The 24,419-nt window shown below is 35.0% G+C and overlaps 2 protein-coding genes across 2 annotated transcripts in view; one reads left to right on the top strand and one right to left on the bottom strand.

Moving 5' to 3' along the window:
- Positions 1-23,499, top strand: part of krz (beta-arrestin protein kurtz) — an 82,231-nt gene extending 58,732 nt beyond the window's left edge. Inside the window, exons 8-11 of the mRNA XM_089093187.1 lie at positions 1,377-1,520; positions 2,915-3,001; positions 5,092-5,247; positions 20,659-23,499. Coding sequence (XP_088949313.1) covers positions 1,377-1,520; positions 2,915-3,001; positions 5,092-5,247; positions 20,659-20,752 — 481 coding nt within the window. The 3' untranslated portion in view covers positions 20,753-23,499. The remainder of the gene's footprint in view (positions 1-1,376; positions 1,521-2,914; positions 3,002-5,091; positions 5,248-20,658) is intronic.
- Positions 15,151-24,419, bottom strand: part of LOC148949128 (uncharacterized) — a 90,886-nt gene continuing 81,617 nt past the window's right edge. The window contains exon 3 of the mRNA XM_089093185.1: positions 15,151-15,275. Within this exon, the coding sequence (XP_088949311.1) occupies positions 15,211-15,275 (65 nt within the window). The 3' untranslated portion in view covers positions 15,151-15,210. The remainder of the gene's footprint in view (positions 15,276-24,419) is intronic.

Here is a 24,419-nt window from a genome sequence, read left to right as displayed (position 1 = left end):
TATATATACATTTTTTTTTTTATGAATTTGATAAATTACAAGTTTTAAATAATGATAATTCTAAGGTAGTAAAAAGAATGAAATGTTTTTGGCTTGCACGTTTTGACGTTTTTGATTTTTTTTTATAAGTGGCATAGTTTTTTAAGCACCCCATATACTACTACTGAAAGCTCACTGCTGCATCATGCCATCTGAGGCCAACAAAGCTAGGTATACTGCTTCTCCATCGTAATTCAAAGTCTCCCTCTTTACACCCTCCCAAGAAGTTCTAGTTTCCCTTAAATATTTCCTTAAACCTAGCCCCTCGAGGTAATTATAACCTAGCAAACGACACAGCTATTGCATTGGATTCTGATTGACCCCATATACACATTTCAAAAAACGGATAAAACGCTTTCTGTAGTAATGGGAATAGTTTCATGCAAAAAATGGCAATTTAGAACGTATTGCCTTCTCTAGGAACTCGTGTCTTATGTACGCAATATTTTTTTTGGTTGGGGGGATGGCAATAATAAAAGGCAAATTTGATTCGATAATCTGAACAAGAAGTGCCCGAAAATTTTGATTCATCTGAATATTTCCATATTCAGAGATATAGCTAGTATAGCTCTGAATAGTGTATAAGAAAATGTCCAGAAACAAATTGTAAATACAAGTTTTCCTTTAAATGAAAGTAAGCATTGTCTTCCAGTGTAAGAGTGACGTTAGAACCAAAACCTGGCAGAAATTATCCTCTGTATGATGTTGATGCCACCACCAATGCCCTGTTTTAAAGCCGAAGTTGGATTTCTTTCGTTTTGGCCTCAAATCTATGGTTATTTTTTTTATACTTCCTTAGGGTTGTCACATAAATATCCTGCCTTTCTTTTTCCCTCCTTCCAAATAACCCCCTCCCCAGAAAAATGGATAGTGTCAATTTGAGCAATTTTGTGGATTCATGGAGGATTCAGTATTAAATTGTATCAAATCGTAGTAAATTAGATCTAATTTGAAATTGGAGTAAATTAATTGTAGTTTAGTTTTAATTCGACAAACATCTATAAAAATGGGAAGGTAGCTGTCAGATATAAGCTCCCAAAGTAAAGTGACTAGAATGGAATCCTAATTATGGCTATAACAGTGTAAGAGAGTTTGCTATTTTATATATGATAATACCTCCATAAAGCCGAAAGAAATGAGCAAAACAAAGCCCAAATATGTGTGGTTCAGTATCGCCGTGACAGGAAATTAGCAGATTTTCGACGACTGCTGAAATGTATTGGCTTATGGCCGAAGAAAAACTTCATTGAAGGTTTCAGCTGTATTGGAGTATCGATACTTTATTCGATACCATTTACTGAACATTCCATTTATTTTATTTTTTTTCATAATTTTAGGGATGGCTGTCCTGTGCAACCTGGTTTTAACTTATCCAAAGTGTATTACCTAACCCCATCTTTAGCTTCAAATAAAGACAAACGTGGTCTTGCCCTAGATGGCCAACTTAAACATGAAGATACTAACTTAGCCTCATCTACTATGTAAGTAACATCTACGAACTTCTTCTATGTGACTGCTTTTATATATTTTTATATTTCAATTTAATTATCTATTTTATTGCATTTCTTGTTATTGTCATATGTCTTTTACCTATTGACTTATTCTTTGGTTTAAGAGAATACATTTTGTACTATTTTTAGTTTCACGTTTTAGGCTTTGATTTGATTTCGATTGTTCACTTTTAGTTTCATATTTGATTAAATTACCTCAAGTCTTATTCACCAGCAAGATGGGGTAGTGATGACCTTCTGCAGTGTACAGCAGGTTACAACATTCTTGTTTGTAGGGTTTGAATTCTAGAATCAGGTTGTTAGCCAAGGGCATAATCAGGTCAGTAGTCGGCTAATTTTCATCCTCAGCGATGTGTCTTGTTGATTTTTAGTCATCTTCATATAATGGAGGAATGTTGTAAAATCCTTTATAAGCATGCTAACCAGATTAACATAGTGATTGTTCCTTGTGGCACACCAGTGACTGGGATGGAACAAATAGCAATATCGTTACGCAGTATAACACATTTGTCTGTGTGTTGGGTACGATCCTATTAATAACGTTTCGTCGGTATCGATGGGTTCTATGCGTGTTTATTCGTCAGCATATAACGTAGAAGTGCTGATTGGGAGTGTCGTGAAATCTTTTATATTATGTCTGCTAAACATGCACCAAAGACACACAATTGTAATTGTATTTTTAGTATGTGGAATCTATTTTTGACGCAAGCAAATCCCCACAAAACTTGATATTTGGTTTTTGGAAAACAGGGAAGGAGTGATCGGATCGAGCTGAAATTTAGAGGATAAGCTCCCAGGCCCTAGAAAAGCCCAACTACTAAATTTCAGCCCAATCGGACAACGTTAAAGGGGGGCTGTGGTCGGAGGGTCGAAACTTCCGGCCCACTTTTACCCATGAAGATAAAGTCGGAGGGGGATGAAATTTTGCACGTTTTGAAAATATCGTACAGTTGTTATTATATTCTCACTACTCGTAATATATGCTACTACGGTTACTATTACTGTTACTACTGTTACTGCTACTATTACTGTTACTACTACTACTAAAAACTCACTGCAGCAACAAGCCGCCCGAGACCAACACTATTGCACATGCTCCTCCTCTATTCTGATTATTCAAAGTTTCGGTCTTAACCCCCCGACTCCCTCATGAAGCTCCATATCGTTTAACAAAACCAATTTCCTTAATGACTATATCGCCCCTAATTTGGATACTCTACCCTGGCAGTGTTTAAAGTTTATGTTTGAAAAATTTATGATATGTGAAATCGTTAAATAAGTTATTTGAACTAGTTTTTACTAAATTGAGTTTCTTGCTAATTTTTATTTGTGTTTGTAATTTTTAACTTATTTTTTTTTTCTAGAATAACGGAAAAAACACCCAAGGAAAGTCTAGGAATAATTGTTCAATACAAAGTCAAAGTGAAGTTAATTCTAGGTTCGTTTGGAGGGTAAGTCTATTTAATTAATTTGAATTTTTTTAAATAAATACTACGAAATTATGGTTTAGGATTAGCAGGTGTAAATAGTACAATGTATTCCCTTTCTAGGGTAATGGGCACAGGAGTGAGAACTGTTTTTAATATAAAGAAACTTTTACTTCCACAGAACAGAATCAAACAAGTAGTAAGGGTCAGTAGTTTCTCAAGTAAAATCGGACGAGATAACCAGCGGAAAAATTTACATCACATTTATGGGTGTAGGTTCTCCGTTGGTTTTTAAGCCCAAATAATAACAAAAGTTATTTTAATAATAATTATCGTTATATAATGAATAATAAGAACACATATTATAATCATGAAATTTATCTAATATATATATATATATATATATATATATATATATATATATATATATATATATATATATATATATATAACAGTAAAAAACAGAATAACAGAATAACAAATTCTCCAGAATAACAGAAAAAACACACAAGGAGAGTCTAGGAATTATTGTTCAATACAAAGTCAAAGTTAATTCTAGGCTCTGTTTGGAGGGTAAGTCCATTTAATTAATTTGAAATTTTTTTTTAAATAAGTGCTACGAAAGTATGGTTTAGGATTAGCAGGTGTAAATAGTATAATGTATTCCCTTTCAAGGGTAATGGGCACAGGAGTGAAAACTATTTTTGATATAAAGAACCTTTTACTTTCACAGAACAGAATCAAACAAGTAGTAAGGGTCAGTAGTTTCTCAAATAAAATCGAACGAGATAACAGGCGTAAAAGTTTACATCACATGTATAGCTGTAAGTTCTCGGTATGTTTTTAAGCCCAAATAATAACGCAAATTATTATAGCAATAACTATGTTTATTTAGTGTATAATAATAACACAAATGTACACGATTGTTTTTATGCAAGCTTATGTTTATTAGTTTTGTGTGCTGATTTTGAAAAAGGCTACTATCTATTTTTTTCGAGATTGTCAAGACTTTTTGAAAATTAAACATCGATATTTTTTTTGGCAAAAAAAAATTCTGCTTGAAAATTTCTGTTTGTTTTGGGTTTCATTTATTTCTCGATGCTGAGATCTGGTAATTTCACGCTTGGTAGATTATTTAATTTTATTTTTGCTCATTTTTGGTTTAATGGAGTTCCTTACTTTTCTTTGAAAAACTTATTTTGTGGGAAAGAGTTTTTTTAATTAATCTAACGAAGAAAGAAATCAAGTAGAAAATTAAATCAATACTAAGTCACGGGAACTTTCAGTTTACCCAACCGTTTATAATTGATAATACAGTATTATCTATTATATATTATTTTTTATATATTATTCTTATCTATTATTTAAAAAATCTGGTAAAAGAGCAAGAACTTTGCCTTTTGGTATTTTATATGAAAGGCCTTATCCAGGGGGAGGGGACGGGTTTACCACGCCCAATGCGAAAATTTCTTCAAGAGGTAAAAAACTAATAAATATTCACGTAGATAAATTTTGATGCGTTTTCAGTTTTTTTCCAAATAATTATTTCAAATAAAGATTGTCAAAAATTAGACAATTAGAAATTAATAATGAATATTGTCTGTGAAAGTATTAAAGTGTTAGGTTTTAGCAACCACTGTTTAACTAATTTAACCACATAAAATTATATTCTTCAATATTCTTAACATTATTTATCGAATTCTGTTGAAGCAGATGTTAGCTCAAACCTGATTCAATCAAGATCCCTTTCAAAATTGCTCATAATTATTTATAAATTTCTAAACTTTGTTATTTATATAAAGTTATTTATAAACTTTGGTTTTAAACTAAATTTATTTGTGGCTTTTTTAACCATGAAATGCGCAATAAGTTTGTTGCTAATTTGTTTTAATTTTAATGGTATTTTTTTATTATCAATTTATTTACGAAAACTTATTGAAAGTAAATAATGATTGAATCGGACCTTATAAAGGGACAATATTATTTCAACATTATAGTCTAACAAATAAATTGAATTAGACCATAAATAAAGTCAAACAGAGACAAGAAATGAATGCTATAAATACATAATTAAACACAATTAAATAAATTGAATAACCTTTTGAATTATATAGAGAGTTATCAGCGGAGCTACCTTTTTTCCTCATGCATCCCAAACCTGTCGAAGAAAGCCCACCGACATCTCGAAAAAGCATACAGGAAAACAACTGCGAGAGCCATCTATCGAACCAGAGCCCACCAATAGATGACAACCTGATTCAGCTAGATACGTAAGATAATTCATTCATCATTTATTTACTTTAATTTATTCGTTAGCGAATCATTCATTTAATTGTTGGGTATCAGTTGGGGCTGTTAAGAAGGAAACACTATAAAATTCTAAAAACAACTTAAAAACCCTAAAACACTTACTTATATCATTCAAAAAAGCGCTTCACTTTACTTACCCCCTTAATGAGCAAATATATGGCGCGAGTTATATATTTACCATGCACTTGACATACGTCACTCTTTTGTTTCAACTTAATACCCGTAAACTGAATCGATGTTGACGAAATCAAGAAATTGAAAATGCATGGGAAATATCAGCGTGATAAATCACACTGGTACCAATTATTGTTGCTAGTTGGATTCAGACATGTATGAATAGTAAGATGTTCGAAATTTTGTGAATTTATATATTTTTTTATAATCATAGGCAGCGCGCATACGTAGAAACTTCGAAAGGGGCTCATTCGATTGGAAATTGAGAGTTTTAGTGCCCTTTTAATAGTTGAAAGGGATTGGAGGGCAACTAGCCCCCCCCCCGCCGATCATTCCCCCACACATCCAATAAAAATTTTGAGATAGACATTTTGTTCAGCGTAGTTAATTTTCAGATAGAAAATAGGTTTTTGAGGAGGAGACTCCCACACAACCCACAGGACAATGGTTTTAAGTTATACCCTGGGGCCATATAAGTTTTTTATTGAAGGCGTTGTAGTAGAAACTTAAAAACAGGCTCATTCGTTTGGAAATTCAAAGGGCTAGTACCCTTTTTAATAGCCAAAAGTGTTTGGAAGGCAACTAACCCCCCCCCCCCCACGCCCATCATTCCCCTAAACACATCCAATCAAAATTTTGAGATAGCCATTTTGTTCAGCGTAGTTGATTTCCAGATAGAAAATATGTTTTTGAGGAGGACACTCCCCCACAACCCTCATGGCAAGGGTTTTAAATTATGCCCTGAAGGCATATAAGGTTTTTATAGAAGGCGTTGTCGTAGAAACTTCAAAAAAGGCTCATTCGATTGGAAATTCTAAGGGCTAGTGCCTTTTTTAATAGTCTAAAGTGATTGGAGGGCAACTAGCGCCCCCCCCCCCCCGCCCATCATTTCCCCAAACACATCCAATCAAAATATTTGAGATATCCATTTTTTTCAGCGTAGTTGAATTCCAGATAGAAAACATGTTTTTAAGGAGAACACTCCCCCACGACCCTCAGGGCAAGGGTTTTAATTTATGCCCTGGGGGCATATAATGTTTTTAAAGAAGTTGTTGTCATAGAAAATTCAAAAAAACTCATTCGATTGGAAATTCAAAGGGCTAGTGCCCTTTTTAATAGTCGAAAGTGATTGGAGGGCACCTAGCCCTTCCCACGTCCCTGAGTCCCCCAAACACATTCAATCCAAATTTTGAGAGAGGCATTTTGTTCACCGTGGTTGATATCCAGATATAAAATATGTTTTTGAGGAGGACACTCCCCCACAACCCTGAGGTCAAGGGTTTTAAGTTATACCCTGGGGCCATATAAGGTTTTTATAGAAGGCGTTGTAGTAGATACTTCAAAACAGGCTCATTCGATTGGAAATTCGAAGGGCTAGTACCCTTTTTAATAGTCGAAAGTGATTGGAGGGCAACTAACCCCCCCCCCCACGCCCATCATTCCCCTAAACACATCTAATCAAAATTTTGAGATAGCCATTTTGTTCAGCGTAGTTGATTTCCAGATAGAAAATATGTATTTGAGGAGGACACTCCCCCACAACCCTCATGGCAAAGGTTTTAAATTATGCCCTGAAGGCATATAAGGTTTTTATAGAAAATGTTGTATTAAAAACTTCAAAAAAGACTCATTCGATTTGAAACTCAAAGGGCTAGTGTCCTTTTTAATAGTCGACAATTATTGGGGGGCCCATAGCCCCCCCCCCACGCAAATCATTTCCCTCAACCCAACCCATGCAAATATTTGAGATATCCATTTTTTTCAGCGTAGTTGAATTCCAGATAGAAAACATGTTTTTAAGGAGAACACTCCCCTACGACCCTCAGGGCAAGGGTTTTAATTTATGCCCTGGGGGAATATAATGTTTTTAAAGAAGTTGTTGTCTTAGAAAATTCAAAAAAACTCATTTGATTTGAAATTCAAAGGGCTAGTGCCCTTTTTAATAGTCGAAAGTGATTGGAGGGCAACTAGCCCTTCCCCCCACGTCCATCATTCCTCCAAACACATCCAATAAAATTTTTAGATAGCCATTTTGTTCAGCGTAGTTGATTTCCAGATAGAATATATTTTTGAGGAGGACACTCCCCCACAACTCTCAGGGCAAGCACTATAAGTTATACCCTGGGGGTACATAAGGTTTTTATTGAAATCTTTATGGTAGTAACCTGAAAAAGTGTTTAATTGATTGGACATACAAAGGGATAGTACCTTTTTCAATAGTCAAAAGGCATTGGAGGACAACAAACCCCCCTCTCACGCCCACCAAACACATCCACTCAAAATTTTGAGGTAGCTAGTTTATTAAATATGGTTGAAAGTTCTGGAAATTAGGTCTTTAAGGATGACAACACTCCCTTCCACAGCCCTCAGGTCACTGTTTGTAAATTAGGCCCTGTGGCATATAAGGTTTTTATTGCAAGCGCTGTCGTAGAAACTCCAAAAGGGCTCATTCAATTGGAAATTGAAAGGGCTATTGCCTTTTTTAATTGTTGAAAGTGATTGGATAGTGACTAACGCCCCTCTCACGCCCACCATTTTCCAAAACACATCAAATCAAAATTTTGAGATATCCATTTTGTTCAACGTAGTTAAACGTTCTGGAAATTAGGTCTTTTAGGATGATAACCCCCTCAGAGGCCTCAGTGCAAGGGTCGTAAGTTTTTCCCTGGGGGCATATAAGGTTTATATAGAAAGTTGTATAAATCATGGGCAGCACGATCGCGCTACCTAAGTAAAGAACGGGGACACTCGAGAACGAGACAAGAAACGGGGACTAAGTAAAGAGGAGGACACTCCCCTACAACCCTCAGGGCAAGGATTTTAAGTTATGCCTAGGGGGCATATGAGAACGATGTTGGCACAATGTATTATTTATTAATTTTCTCCTTTAGAGCAGGGCACTTCGTATCGAAGAAGTTGTCATAGAAACTTCGAAAAGCGCTCATTCAATTGGAAATTGGAGTGGCTTTTGCCCTTTTTAATGGTCGAAAGTGATTGGAAGGCGACTAACACCCCTCTCACGCCCACCATTTCCCCAAACAAATCCAATCAAAATTTTGAGATAGCCATGTTGTTTAACGTAGTTGAAAGTTCTGGAAATTTGGTCATAGAGGATGACAACCATCCTAACAGACCTTAGGGTAAGGGTTGTAATTTATGCCCTGGCGGTATATAAAATTTTTATAGAAAGCATTTTCGTTTCTAAAAGGGTTCATTGGGAAGGAAATCGAAAGGCCTAGTACCCTTTTTGATATTCAAAAGTGAATTGAAGGCTTGAAATTTTTAGAGTAAAGGTCAAAGTTGGTACAACGTATTTTCTTCGTTGTTGCTGTCGTTTAGACTAGGGCTCTTCATATCGAAGGAGATGTCGTAGGAACTTCGAAAAGGGCTAATTCAATTGAAAATTGAAAGGGCTGATGCCCTTTTTAATAGTCTAAAATGATTTTAGGGCAACTAATGCCCCTTCCACTCTCACCCTCCCATGCTAACCCTCCCATTTCTGCTCTTAAAATTTAACCAAATTAAAGATTCGAATTTTATGTTGAAGTGACACACAACTTGATAAGGAAATCGTACCGGCATAGTAATTTCAAAATTATCGCTCGTGCTAATGATATTTGAGTTTGATCAGGTGCTATTTTTCCCAGTTCCTTTTTGTCACCTGCGAGAGGAGAAATTAATCAGTTTTTGAGAAAGTTTGTTTACTCGTATGCAAACTAATTACTTCGGTTTATTGCTTTTATCATCTGATAGCATTCTAAAAAGGGGGAAATGAGGTTTTACAGTACAGTAAGATTCAGCTAGATACGTAAGATAATTCATTCATCATTTATTTACTTTAATTTATTCGTTAGCGAATCATTCATTTAATTGTTGGGTATCAGTTGGGGCTGTTAAGAAGAAAACACTATAAAATTCTAAAAACAACTTAAAAACCCTAAAACACTTACTTATATCATTCAAAAAAGCGCTTCACTTTACTTACCCCCTTAATGAGCAAATATATGGCGCGAGTTATATATTTACCATGCACTTGACATACGTCACTCTTTTGTTTCAACTTAATACCCGTAAACTGAATCGATGTTGACGAAATCAAGAAATTGAAAATGCATGGGAAATATCAGCGTGATAAATCACACTGGTACCAATTATTGTTGCTAGTTGGATTCAGACATGTATGAATAGTAAGATGTTCGAAATTTTGTGAATTTATATATTTTTTTATAATCATAGGCAGCGCGCATACGTAGAAACTTCGAAAGGGGCTCATTCGATTGGAAATTGAGAGTTTTAGTGCCCTTTTAATAGTTGAAAGTGATTGGAGGGCAACTAGCCCCCCCCCCCCGCCCCTCAATCCCCCCCACAACCAATCAAAATTTTGAGATGGGAAGGCTTGACATTTTTATAGTAAAAATCGAGGCGGGTATAATGTATTATTATTTGTTGTTGTTGTTGTTTAGACCACGGCAATTCGTATCGAAAGAGTTGTCGTGGGAACTTCGAAAAGGGCTAAATCAATTAAAAATAGAAAGGATTGATGCCCTTTTTAATAGTCTAAAATGATTTTAGGGCAACTAATGCCCCTTCCACTCTCACCCTCCCATGCTAACCCTCCCATTTCTGCTCTTAAAATTTAACCAAATTAAAGATTCGAATTTTATGTTGAAGTGACACACAACTTGATAAGGAAATCGTACCGGCATAGTAATTTCAAAATTATCGCTCGTGCTAATGATATTTGAGTTTGATCAGGTGCTATTTTTCCCAGTTCCTTTTTGTAAAGATCGATGTGGGTATAATGTATTATTTTTTGTTGTTGTTGTTGTTTAGACCAGGGCACTTCGTATCGAAGGAGTTGTCGTGGGAACTTCGAAAAGGGCTAATTCAATTGAAAATTGAAAGGGCTGATGCCCTTTTTAATAGTCTAAAATGATTTTAGGGCAACTAATGCCCCTTCCACTCTCACCCTCCCATGCTAACCCTCCCATTTCTGCTCTTAAAATTTAACCAAATTAAAATAGCGTAAGTGTATCCAAGCTATCAAAGAGAGTAAACAGATTTCTTTAGCGAATCGTATCAAGTTTTCCATTTCAGGCCAACTAGAGGAGGTATGAAACTAAATTAAACAGTACTATTTGTGTCCAGATTTTTAAAAGGGTTTATGCTGTTAAAAATTGCTGAAAATTTTTCTCCAGCATACAAATAGCAGGCCAAACTATAAAGTCTTAAAAAACTCAAAGATTTAAAGTATTATTTTCTTTTTCCCTGAAATGTCAATATAAAACGCACAGAAATTAATTTAAAAAACTTTTTCCACAAAATAAGTTTTTCAAAGAAAAGTAAAGAACTCCATTAAACAAAAAATTAGAATAATTAACCGAGACAAACTCAAAACGATCAGAAATTAACATAAGTTGGGCGCAAAACCCCTATGCCTTCCCAAGGCCAGAACAAAACTTGCACGTTACTGAAAAAATACAAATGAACGTGCGTTGTCAGTTTAATATACATATACTGATATTTATTAATTAAAATGTTAATATTATTTGATTTATTAAAGTTATAAAAGTAAAAAATTTTTATATTTTTTCAGTAAAGTGCAAATTTTGTTCTGGTCTTAGGAAGGCATAGGGGTTTTGCGCCCAACTTATGTTAATTTCTGTTTGTTTTGAGTTTGACTCTGTTAATTATTGTAATTTCTGTTTGTTTTGGGTTTCATTTATTTATCGATACTGATTTGTGGTAGTTTCACGCTTGGTAGATTATTTGATTTTATTTTTGCTCATTTTTTGTTTAATGGTGTTCTTTACTTTTCTTTGAAAAACTTATTTTGTGGAAAAAGTTTTTTAAAATAAATCTCTATAAACAGACGTCTGTATCCAGTTATATCGTACTGAGAGATAAAACCTTCTCTGATTGAATCAATTGCACTATGCTGGGTTGCTTGTAGGGAATTCGTCAGCTTTCTTTGTTTTTTTTTTTTTAAACTTAATTTTTCTTTAGCGTTTGATTGAAGCATCATTATTTTTTTTTTTAAATAAAGTATAACTGAGTTTTTTTTTAAGTAAAATCAGTCAATCTGTAAGGTTTGTGTTTGAATTTATATACGGGTGTCTTCTTAGTTTATTCTCCAGTTATAAATAATTATTATGAATGATGAAATTGCTGCTTTTTCATCACTGTATTTTATTTGAGCCTTGTCTAGGCTTATTTTCTTGAACTTGCTTTTCCCTCAAACTAAGCCTTGACAAATATATCCTCCAAAAACAAAAGTCTAAGTCCCCTCCTCCCCCCCCCCCAACAAAAAAAATTCTTGGCGATTCCGACAAAACGTTGCATGCTTACCAAACCACCTACGAAATATGTAGTCTATATAATGACGTAGTTGCTACACTAAAAATTGCATACTCTCTCGTAAGCATCCGAAACCAACTGATTGATCTGACCCATTTTGTGGAAAAAGTTTTTTAAAATAAATCTCTATAAACAGACGTCTGTATCCAGTTATATCGTACTGAGAGATAAAACCTTCTCTGATTGAATCAATTGCACTATGCTGGGTTGCTTGTAGGGAATTCGTCAGCTTTCTTTGTTTTTTTTTTTTTAAACTTAATTTTTCTTTAGCGTTTGATTGAAGCATAATTATTTTTTTTTTTAAATAAATTATAAATGAGTTTTTTTTTAATTAAAATCATTAAATCTGTAAGGTTTGTGTTTGAATTTATATACGGGTGTCTTCTTAGTTTATTCTCCAGTTATAAATAATTATTATGAATGATGAAATTGCTGCTTTTTCATCACTGTATTTTATTTGAGCCTTGTCTAGGCTTATTTTCTTGAACTTGCTTTTCCCTCAAACTAAGCCTTGACAAATATATCCTCCAAAAACAAAAGTCTAAGTCCCCTCCTCCCCCCCCCAACAAAAAAAATTCTTGGCGATTCCGACAAAACGTTGCATGCTTACCAAACCACCTACGAAATATGTAGTCTATATAATGACGTAGTTGCTACACTAAAAATTGCATACTCTCTCGTAAGCATCCGAAACCAACTGATTGATCTGATGTTCAGGCCTCTGGAGAAACTGTTAACCCTTATTAGCATCACGTCGTATTTTCCAAAACAGCGATTTGGTGGGTATTGCGAGTTGGATGTATTTCCCCTTCCCAAAGGTAAATCTATGTTTACCTGGGCTCTAGGCGTTTACTCCCCCCCTCTCGGTGATTACCCCCCCCCTCGCGGAAAATAAGGCTTTCCAAATTTGATAATTTTATTTGAGTTTTATTTTTTTTAATCTCTGTAGGGGAAAAAATTTGGTGCTTGTGTATTATGCACCGCTCACTGAAGTTTACGCTGTGTAAAACTCGAGAACAAACCGGTTTCATCGTTATTTTTTCAGCTTGGCACGAGACAAGACAAAGACAAGCGATAGCATATATGGGAAATATATAATTTGGGCTATATTTTTGCACATGGGGGGGGGGGGGGGTAAAGTATTTGGACATGAAGTCAGAAAACAATTTTTTCTAGGTATATGGCCACTCAAAAATTACAAAAGAATAGCGAGGTATCTGGAAATTTTGTTAACTAAAAAAAAAATAAAAAAAAATCCCAGTATAAAGTAAATGTAATGTTTCATTTAAGTGTTATTTCCAAGTGTTAAGTGTTTTTTTTTTTCAATGGCCGTTTTTCCAAATATTAAGTACTATTATTAGGTTAATGTAGTGTTACATTTAAGTGTTTTATGATGATCGCTGATCAAAGTTTGTGTTATTTTGCCTTTCATTTGTGTTATTTTACTGTGTTCATGACCGTATATTTGGCTTTAAAATATACTTATCTATCTATCTATCTAATATGCAGAATAATTGTACCAGACACATTTTGCATGCAGACCCGCTGTACTCCCCCCCCCCCGGGCTAATGTGCAAATCTATTGCCTAAATTTATTTCTAAAGTAACGAAGAAACTAACGAAAAAACCGGTGTGTTCTCGTATGTTATACAGCGTAAACTTAAGTGAGTGGCGCATAATACACAAGTACCAAAATTCCTTCCCTTACGGAAATTAAAAAAATCAAACTCAAATAAAATTCTCATATTTGGAAAGCCTTGTTTCCCACGGGGGTATTTTCCACGGGGGGGGGGTGTTTTCCGAGGGGTAATCACCTAGGGGGGGGGGGTTTAAACGCCGGTTACCGTTTAGCTGCATGATCAGTAAATTAATTTTAGTGATTAGCTACTTTATCACAAATTAAATAATTTCTACATAATATAACTTAATAATAATTGTATTAAAAAGGCTACTAAGCCATGCACAAAAATGTTGAGATGACAACTGAGATGAAATACTGAAAAATGAAAATGTAAATTAATTTCGCCCATTTGGGGGGGGGGGAGCGATTTGGATTCGATGATTTTTTTTTGTCTGGCCACTTTGTCTAGAAGGGGTAGTTGTAGAAAATTGGGAGGGGTTTCATTCGATTGGAGATTGAATATTGCTTTGAACTTCTTTAAAAATCGAAAAGTGATAGGATGGATATCTTGGTCATTTATGTTGTAAAAAGAATTAGGATGTTCCACTTCCGGACTTGACATTTGTAGTCTGGTTCTGTAATGTTACCAAAAAAAGGTAAACAATTTGCCATTCGCGTGTAGGCCTATTTACTTTGTAATAAACGAATAAACTTATTTAAAAGTCTCGTCTTGGGTGTCAATTAGGCCTCCTGAGAAGGCTTTTGGTCCTCTCAAAAAAATAAACGAAAAACAATAAAAAATACCCCCCCCCCCCAAAGATCTTGAAAAATACATTTTTCCCTTTTACATTTTTGTGACTTGGCGCCCCTGACTTTAGTGAAGTTGACTTACATTCATTGGTACCTCTGATTACGGAGGGCATAAAGAGAACCAAGGCGGTTTTATTTTATTTTATTTTCAAAATCAACGTAAGTGATTTTGTAATTTTGACGTATTTTGATCCCGTGAGGGTTAACAGTTTCTCAAGAAGCCTGAACAATCAGATCAGTCAGTTGGTTTCGGATGATCACGAGAGAGCATGCAATTTTTCGTGTGCGACTACGTCATTATAGAGACAGCATAATACGTCAGTAGGCTACATAAAACTATTGACATATTTCATAGGGGGTTTGGTAAGCATACAAAGTATTGTCTCAATCGTCAAAAGATTGAGTTAAACTTTCAAATATATTTTTTCGGTGGGGGGGGGATGAGGGGACTTAGACTTTTGTTTTTGGAGGATATATTTAACAAGGCTAATCCAGTGATTTTGACGTAAGTGAGTAATTTGCTGAGGAGAGAATGATAGAAAGGTGGCTTATCTGCCATTTCAACGCCCATTCCCCCTCCACCCGTTCCTCCTCCACCGGAATTCAGAATAATTACCACTATTTTTCAGAATAATTACCATAATTACCACAAATGAATGGGATCGATGCAAGAAGTGTAGTTAATGAAGTGCCACTCAAGGCTAATGAGACAGTAGTCCCATCTGTTAATTTAGTTAATTCTCTTAGCTATCCTGCTAAAAAAAAAAAAAATTATACATATAGCGACTGACACATATTGCAAATAGATTTAGGACAGGAAACAAGATATTTAGCTCTTCCTTGCGATAGGTTTTAGGCTGAGTTCCATGGGTTACGGCTTTGGGTTAATGGGGCGATGATTTAGAGCCATGATGGGTTCCATCTGCGACAGTGTCATTGGAAACCGCTGATCGGCTGGAGGTCAGACGTAATAGTGTTGGGTCAAGTTATGGGCGCCCGCAGGAAATTTTCCAGGGAAGAACCGCCCTAAAGTAAAAGAAAATCAGACTCAAACTGAAATTACGGAAAGATGTATAGCTTCCCAAGATTATAACAGGTGTTACTGTAATTTCCTAAGCCTTATAATAGACTACAGAAGGAGTATAGATGGGACTTAAAAACAGCTTCCAAGGGGATATTTTAGGCTTTCATTTCATTCATGAAAACTTCATTTTACCTGTCCTAGATCAACAGATATCCAAGATCTCAAAATGCCCTAAAGTGGGGTCTTTACATTTCTAAGGGCCCATACTCAGAAATCACCCTAACTGCATAGATACCACGTTTTGATTTTGCAATGGCCATGTAAAATATACCTCTCTTATAACTGGACAATTCTTCCCCTCGAACTGAAATTCCTTGTATCTTCAAACATGTAAATAAAGGTACAGAATAGCAAAGGTAAAACTAAATTTAAACTTTCAATTCAACTGTCAAAATAACCCTCTTTCTTTCGATTTCCAAAAGATGAAGACGTTCAAATGAAATTGCTATCACTAGAGAATCTTTTTCAAAAAGCTCATGATAACAAACTGTATGTAAAGAGCGACTTGGGCCAGTATTCACCGAAACTCAAAACGGAGTTTTGATGAAAATTGACACATCAACAGAATAGGCTTTTTGTACTGATTCTAAAAATACAAAGTTCATTCAGTTAATTGTTAGCCTCCAAAAGATACGAATCTGAGGCAATTTACTTGATTTTTGAAAAAAGATGAAACCAATCAATTTATCTTAGTGAAAATCCCTTTATTAAATTCGTTATATCAGAATACGTTACTGTAGAGATTTCAAGCTCCAATTTACAAAATGTTGAATTTTTTTAGAAGAAAGATCTTGGATGCATGGGTCGAGTTTTGATCTGTCCTCCATGACGTTTTCTCCAAGCGGGTACTCGTTTACAATGTAGGCATTGATTTGTAGAAGTTTCTGTTGCTTTTCGGCAAGCACGGTCCACCCAGGACAAGCGATGGCGCCGAATAAGTTGGAATATCACAGTTTTTGTCATACCGCTGGTGGATGACCGTTTTTGAGACTCGGTCGTTGAGATTTATCTCCAGTTTACTCCTCAGATATTGGAGTTATAGAATATTGAGGCCCCACGCCTCTCAAATTTTAAAGGCCACCTCGCAGCCGTAAAGTTAGACAGATCAAACCGTAAATACAGATTTTGCCCTCTGGTAGATTTTCTTCTTTATCCAAAGCGGCTTCTGTATATACGCGAAAACAACAAAGGCTAATACAATCCATCATCGGGTTTCTTCGCTTTATCCACCGTTAAAATTGATGTGTGATGTGAGACATTTGAAACTAATGACCACTTTGATCTGCCTTAGTTTTAGGGTTATAAGGGTAGAGTTTATGCCCGGAGCATTAGACATAGCTCTAGTCTTGGAAACTTTCAGAAGCATGTTCTGGACTTCATAGATGGATTAACCAAAAAGTGCAATATCACCAGCATAATCAAGGTTGGTGGCACTGAAACCAGGGCTAACCTTGAATTCTTCAAAGTTTTTTTTTTCTTTTCTTTTTTTTTCATTATCGAATCAACAGCAAAGGCGAATAATTTGGGAGAAAATGCGCATTCTTGTCTCAAACCTAAGTCTATATTGAATAGTGGGGTGAGTTTTCCATAGACCTGGAGGCAGGATTCAATATCAAGCCTGAATGAGTCGGAAGACCTGAGTGCGATACCATCTCCTTCCATTGCATTCCAAGTTCCTTCTCGGATGACTGAATCGAAGGCCGTAATGAAATCGAAGAAGACCGCAGCGGTGATTTGTTGATGCTTACCTCTGTGATCAAAAATCTGTCTCGGGGTAGAGTTAGTCAATACAGCCCATACTGGCTTGAAGTCCAGATTGATTGGGATGTTTTGTTTTTTGTTTTTTTTTAGTTGTGAGCTTAGCAGAATCGGTCAAGCAGGATATTTGCAAAGATCTTTGCAGCGAAGTGTATCTCTGAAATTCCTCTAATTTTTGAATTTAGATCGGTGCCTTTCTTGAAGAATTGAAATTTATAGCCAAGTTCTGCCATTCGTGGGGAAGCTGTTCCTGAAACCAAATTTAGAAGAAGAGTAAATGGAGTTTCTCATCAGGAATAGAAGCAGCTTTGTAGACTTCATCCAGGGTAAAATCAATGCCTCTTGCATTTTCATTTCTCAACTTCTTGATTGCCTCTTTGGTCTCTTGTATTGAAGATGTATAAGCAGTGACGATGCTGCTAGCTAAGAGTTTGACTAGGTAGCATAGAACTAGGATTAGGTATGCTTGGCTAGGGCGTAATGGCACAACTACTGGAAAGCTTTTGAGCTGGAGGAATGTCGTAATTAGTGTTCGGCGGCTCCTGGAAGTGGCATTACTCTCTTACAATTATATCATCTTTTCTTTTCATTCCATCTTTGCCCCCCCCCCTCCTGTAGGTTTTTTTTTTACTTTTCCTGGCCGCTTCTTTTTTTAGAATTTGGTAAAGGTTCCTGGGATCTGAGTGACTTAACAGCCTTGTACATATTCCCCACGCTGCCATGTGGCCCCAGTAGCTTTGTCTGTCGCGCCGGACGGATTTATGGAATTATTTTCTTAGTGCTTTGAATACTGTGGACTTTATCTCCAATCTGTTGTTTTTGGTTTGATTGCCTGATGTTTTCTTCTGAGATCCACTTTTTCCGCTTCCAGTTTTGCCTTCCGGGAACTCTTTCAGAGGCGTCTTGATTTTTCTCCACTGGTCTTGTATGTTGATGCTGATTGTTCCTTTATCTCTGTCCGTGGACAGGGTGTTAAATAAATAGGATAATTAAAAAAAAAAACTTTTTTTCGAGTGTCATATCCTGAAAACGCCAGCCTCTCGGAGGAGGTTACGTTTGCTTTTTGGAAGTAAATTTAAGGTTAGAGAAGCTTTTAGCAGCATATGATCAAAACAGTTCTTCGATCCCGTGTTGACTCTGTGGTACGCTCTATAATTCGGTATAGATCCATGCGATCGGGAGGGTGTCAGCAGGTAATCAAGTTTAGATTAGGCTTTTCGTCCCGAGAGCGCCAGCTGATCCTCTGGAATAGTTTGCGCAGAAACAGTGTGTTTGTCGATTCAAAGTTTTGCTGCTGAGTCTCCTTCAACGTTTCTACCCGCTGTCCAATCCAGATCTTCCGACTGCTTCTTTGCGATGTATCTCACGACTTCAAAAATGGGCCTTAAAACCACCTTGTAGGATGAGTAGATCACGCTTTGAGACTGTTCTTGATGACCGAAACAGAGAATCGTAGAACTCGCTGACCGCAATTATGTCTGAAACTCTTGCTGGTGCATAGACTGCGATGGCAGTCATGTTGAACGGGTGGCCTTTGGGGCAAACCTTTGCCAAACAGGATGAGACTGGCTGCCATTTAATTAGGAGCTTTGCTGCTCTTCTACTGACGAGTAGCCAAACCCTCATATTACTAGAATAATTGGTGGGTCTAGATTTGAACAAATGGAATTCGGATTAGCTGGCAGGGGTAGAGACAAGCTAGAGTTCCATTTAGCTAGGTTGTGCTGGAAAACAAAAATGTCAACCCAATATGTGCTGCATTCTCCTGTTATGACCATTTGAGTCGTAGGGTGTTGTGTTGAACATACGTTCCAGCACCCGCAATGAGGGTTTGTCGAAATTTTAACGTTGACTTGTTGTCAGGTTCATGGAGGTATATGTGACGCGTCGCTTGCCTGAATGCCGTAGCCAGAAAGGTTTTTGTTTATCTGCCATTCCCTCAATTTTCGGGAATATTTTTAACTGATTGATCTCTAGTCCGGTGGCACCCCTTCTGCGTGTTAGCTGGCATCTGCCAAGGTTAGGTTGGCAGGGCCTTTGCCATACTTCTGCCGCGGTAAAACCATGCAGCTGGATTTCTTCCTGAAGATCTAGGGGTGGTAAAGGTGCCTATGGCGCATCTCAGAGATCTGCAGCCGTCTCTATGAGCGGGACTGCAACCTTCTTCTGCCCAACCTTGTTTACATGAAGCTTAGAGGGCTAGGGGGAAGAAAGATACGTATTGGAGCAGCCATTAAACCATAATCTGTGACTGTAAGTGGAACAATTATGCAATACAAAAAAAAAGTTAGAAAGGGGGAAAGCTTTCAATTTTTGTGGATCTTTAGCCGTATTTCCAGAGGCATGCTTACCTTGTAAGAAATCGAGGAAGCGTGTACTGATTTAGCCAAAAAAATTCCCTGTGTGGATCTGAGAGGCCTCTAACTACCTTCTATGCGCATTCTGCACCCAGGCAAGTTGGGGTTGGTCCTAGGAGTGTGTACACTTCACGCTCTGTTATTTTGTCTATTTTACGGTTTTATTATTTATACATTTTATATTTTTATAAATTAATAGTTTTATATTTTATTATTTATACTGTAACCGTTCACATATGGTGCAAGTAATGTGTGCTAGACTAGTTAGGCGTGAAAACATGTTTATGAGAGTAATGAATCATTATTGAAAGAAACTTAACGGTACGAAATCAAGTAACACTCTGTAGCCATAGAAAATATGTTTTGAAATTAGACACGTACGTGGTGGAGTGAGGGGGGGGGGGAGGGGGTCCTGGACACGTAATAAAGCCTAGGGTTTTTAGTTTTTCAATTCTATGAATACTTTTTGGAAGTTCATGAGTTTTAGATATCTGTTTATAATAACCCTTCTTTTTCGTTTAAAGAAGTATGGGAATGGAAAGTGTGCGGGGGAAAGAAACATCAGATTGAGATGAAGCGGGAAGTGATCTTCAACAAGAGTTCCAACGGACTCTGAAAAGCGAGATCTTAATTAGGGGAATATGGGGAAAAGTGGTAATTGACAGAGGGGAAAGAGGAATTCAAGTGAAAACAGATAATATGAATTTTAATATGAGACAAAAAGATATTGTTAGGAAGAGTGAGTTAGGGGACCACGAGGAGCCCTGAGACAAAAAAGAGATGTGTAAAAGTTGCAAAATTTTGGGTTGGAATGAGGGGGAGGAAGTGGAGAAAGTGATAAGGGAGAAGTATCATGAAAGAAAGGAGAGCTTGAGTCTCAGAAATTACGAAGAGAGAGGGGAGATTCAGGAAGAAATAAAAAAAGTGCACCAAAAAAAAAAACTTAGATGAAAAGTATGGTAGAGACAGAAGGGAGGGAAGATGCGAGAAATAGAGGGAAAGAAGAAGTAAAGGAGAGGAATACTAAGAGGGTAAAAAGGAGAGTCGAACAGACTGTGTCAGATGGACAACGACAAATCTGAGACAATTTTATTTTCTTATGCATCCCGGTTTCTTTTTCTTATTTATCTAGTTGTGTATTTATACCTTTTTTTCATGTTTTTTTTTTATCTTTAAGTCCATATTAAACGTCTTATTTTATTGTTTGCAGTGATGATGACAAATTAAATAAAGCTGACGATGATGATGACATCATTTTTGAGGATTTTGCACGACTTCGACTTAAAGGAGAAACTGAAGCATAACCACCGCCATCTATAATAATCAAACCTACTACGCTACTTTCAAAAATAGTTGTTCTTTGAAGGAATAGCCCCTGTGTGTGTTCAGAACTTAACTCCTAGCAACTCCGGAGTAACTTAGTCCTCATAAGATAATCAACAAACACCACATGTTCTATGGTGGCTTTAGGGCTAGTTTCGAGCTACCACCTGTAGTGACAACAAAAATTTAAATTGCAGTGCAGAAACTTGTCATGCCGAGTAGCCTATCTTAAACTAGTATAACCATATTCATTGTCATCTATGTTACGTTTAAAGTTTGCATCGAACATTTTCACACCTCTGAGGTAATTGCCAAAACAGTCTGGTAAGCTGTTCTCAAAGGGAAGCTTAGCAGAACAATGTAGATCAAGAGGTTTGAAGTGTGGTTGAACAGAAATTAACCCCCTCCCCCCTAGAATGCAACTTAACAGGCGGTATTGGCAATTTTGTCAGAATTCAAAGTACGTCAGATACGTCCTTTAAGCGACTACAATTTCTATGTTCTTTTCATTATCGTTATGATGTGGGCTGCTTCAAATGTTATGTGTCGATAAGCCACTTATGTTGACTAATTTTCTATTGACTAATAATTGACTATTGACTAATTATTGACTATAATGCTTCAAATGTTGTATGTCGATATAGACTATAGACTAATTTCCTATAGACTAATAATGGAAACTTTTTTTTTTTTTTTTTTTTTTTTTTAGATCACGTATATCCTGTACGAGCAAATATATCTAATTAAAAAAAAACTGTGAATGGTTTCTGTATTTTTAGTTTTGCTATTGCATCTATACTTTTTTGAAGTTGTGAAAGAATTTTTTTAAATCATTGTTTCCAGATTGGGTGTCTCATGTTTCCTGAACGAAGTTAAAAAACAATTCCAAGAATGAAAGTCAGAACTATAAATAATTACATATAGCCTAATATCTAACAAAAGAAAAAAGTTTTTTTTTTAATTTTGTATTACGTTTTGTATATCTGTTGAAGTTTGAAAGGGGTGTCTAATTCTGCATTTTCAAATTTGGTACCTCTCGTTTCTCCTGCACAAAAACAAAACAAAAAAAAACTTCCAAATGTCTTAAGTTAAGATGTAACTAAAGAGGATTTTTGGATTTTTATTTTTGTATTCGTTTTGTGCTTCATTTCAGATTTGGTATCTCCTATTTCTCTTGCACAAAAAAAAAATAAAAAAAAAATAAAGATTAAACTTCCAAATGCCTTAAGTTAAGATGTAACTATCGAGGATTTTTAGTTTTGTATTGCGTTTTGTACTTCTTCTGAAGTTTGAAATCGGGTTTTGAAGTTTTTGAAGTTTTGAACTTCTTTTGAAGTTTTGAAGGTCTCATTTTTAAATTTCACGCACCCACTGAATATGCTCCCGCGAATTGTTCCTATCAAATTTTTTCTAATTGATTATTAATTAAATTAATAAGAAATGAATGACAATTCTGTTGTCACGAACCGACAGAAAATTGTTTATAACAATTAAGATGGCAAAGTTGGCCTAGAGTTTTTTTTAAATCTTTCATAAATGATAGGTTTGATGAGAGTAAAAAATTTATGTTCTCTGTTGAGATAAACATCTAATATCTTTTTTATTTGAAATCTCATTTGAATTTAAATCTGTTAAATTGTTCAAAGGCTAGAATTAGATTAGCAAACACGAAACTTTTTATGTAACTGAAAAGAAATAGATGGCGTTTGAAATATTGTTTAAAAGGGGGCCCCTTTTGTATTAAGTGTATTTTAATTCTCAGCCATTATATTTTCAAATTGTATGTATTATTTATAATTTTTTTTTTTTTTTTTTTTAGCTATTCCAAAATGATAAGCATCAAATTTGACATCAAATTCAAGTTGAATAATAAACATGACGAAATTTTGGATTTTTTTCCCCAGCTTACCAATATCGTATTGAATCAATTGGCCTTATCTTATAGTTTTTTGAGTTATTTCGAAATGATAAGCATTGAATTCGGTATAGAATTTGAGTTGAATAGGAAAAATAATGAAGTTAAGATTTTTCAGCCACTTAACCGGCATCAGATTCAATCATTTGGCCTTATTATAATAATTTTGTGCGCCTTTTTGAAACTATAAGCGTCTAGTTTGGCATTGAATTCGAGATGAATAGTAATCATGACAAAATTAAGATGGAGTCGAGCGATGTCTAGTAGAATTATTGTTTAATTTTTACAGTCTTTTAGACTAAGACAGAGCCGAGTACATAGGCTTAAGCGTATTCTTAAATTGTATCTCTTAATTAGTATCACTGAGTCAGTTTGTGTTTTATTTAATTACTTAGTTTTAACTATATCTCATTTTTTCATATTTCATGTTGGCATATATGATAGAAATAAAAATGAACTTGCTTAAAATTAATGTCGATTATATTGTTCGTTATGTAGAATATGTATAGGGTAGAGTGTTGCTTTTCGGACAGAGAAATTTTAGTTTCTTATATATAGACCTAAATATGACCTATAGACATAAAAAAAAGAACGACTAGTTTTTTTGCAGCAGTAGTAAAAAAAAGCCAGATATTATGGGTACTTCTGGGGTGATTAGTGGCTAAACGTTAGTCATAATCACATAAAAACAACCTAAGAAAAATTATTTGTTTATTTTTGTGTAATTTTGATTTTAACATAGCCACGGAAAACGGGTTCAGAGAACAAGTCCTAAAATATATTGATTATCCTACTTTGTTCTTGGTTTCATTGTCAACAAATATTCCTCTTTTGCTTTCATATATATATATATATATATATATATATATATATATATATATATATATATATATATATATATATATATATATATATATATATATATATATATATATATATATATATATATATATATATATATATATATATATATATATATATATATATATATATATATATATATATATATATATATATATATATATATATATATATATATATATATATATATATATATATATATATATATATATATATATATATATATATATATATATATACACACACACACACATCTATATATATATATATATATATATATATATATATATATATATATATATATATATATATATATATATATATATATATATATATATATATATATATATTACGGAAAGGTATTGTAATTTTAGGAGGTACTTGAAAAATATTGTCTTGATGCGAAAAAAACCATCAAGAAGATAGAAATTATTGTTATACCTCAACTATCTAATGTTTCAAAAAAAGACATTTAATTTAATTTTGCAAACACGGGCCATTAGTTACTCAATATTATTTCCATATCTTCCTGCAGTTATGGTGTCAATTAATCTCTACCTTACAATATGGGGCCGGGATTCGATCCCGGCTGCTATTTGTCTCTCTAAAACCCTGCTGCCTCTGTCCCTGGGTGACAAGCTTGTTATATGTCCCTCTAATAAAGATCGGGCAACTGAGATGTCGACGCCCAATGCATGATCAATGGCTCTGAAAGATCTTTAGTTTTCTCTTATCTGGGAGGGGTAGAAAGAGGTATGTATCCTGGATACAACTGCAAGGGGGGTTTGAAGAAAATATTCTTTGTCTTTTTAATTTGTTTTAACCTAAACTGTAAGCTAATATCTTAACTAACAGTTTATGGTTTCTTCATA

The sequence above is a fragment of the Artemia sp. Qi Xiang Cuo genome, chromosome 8, assembly GCF_049724085.1.
Source record: "Artemia sp. Qi Xiang Cuo chromosome 8, ASM4972408v1, whole genome shotgun sequence".
Taxonomy (NCBI): Eukaryota; Metazoa; Arthropoda; class Branchiopoda; order Anostraca; family Artemiidae; genus Artemia; species Artemia sp. Qi Xiang Cuo.
This window is presented reverse-complemented; position numbering and strand designations above follow the sequence as displayed.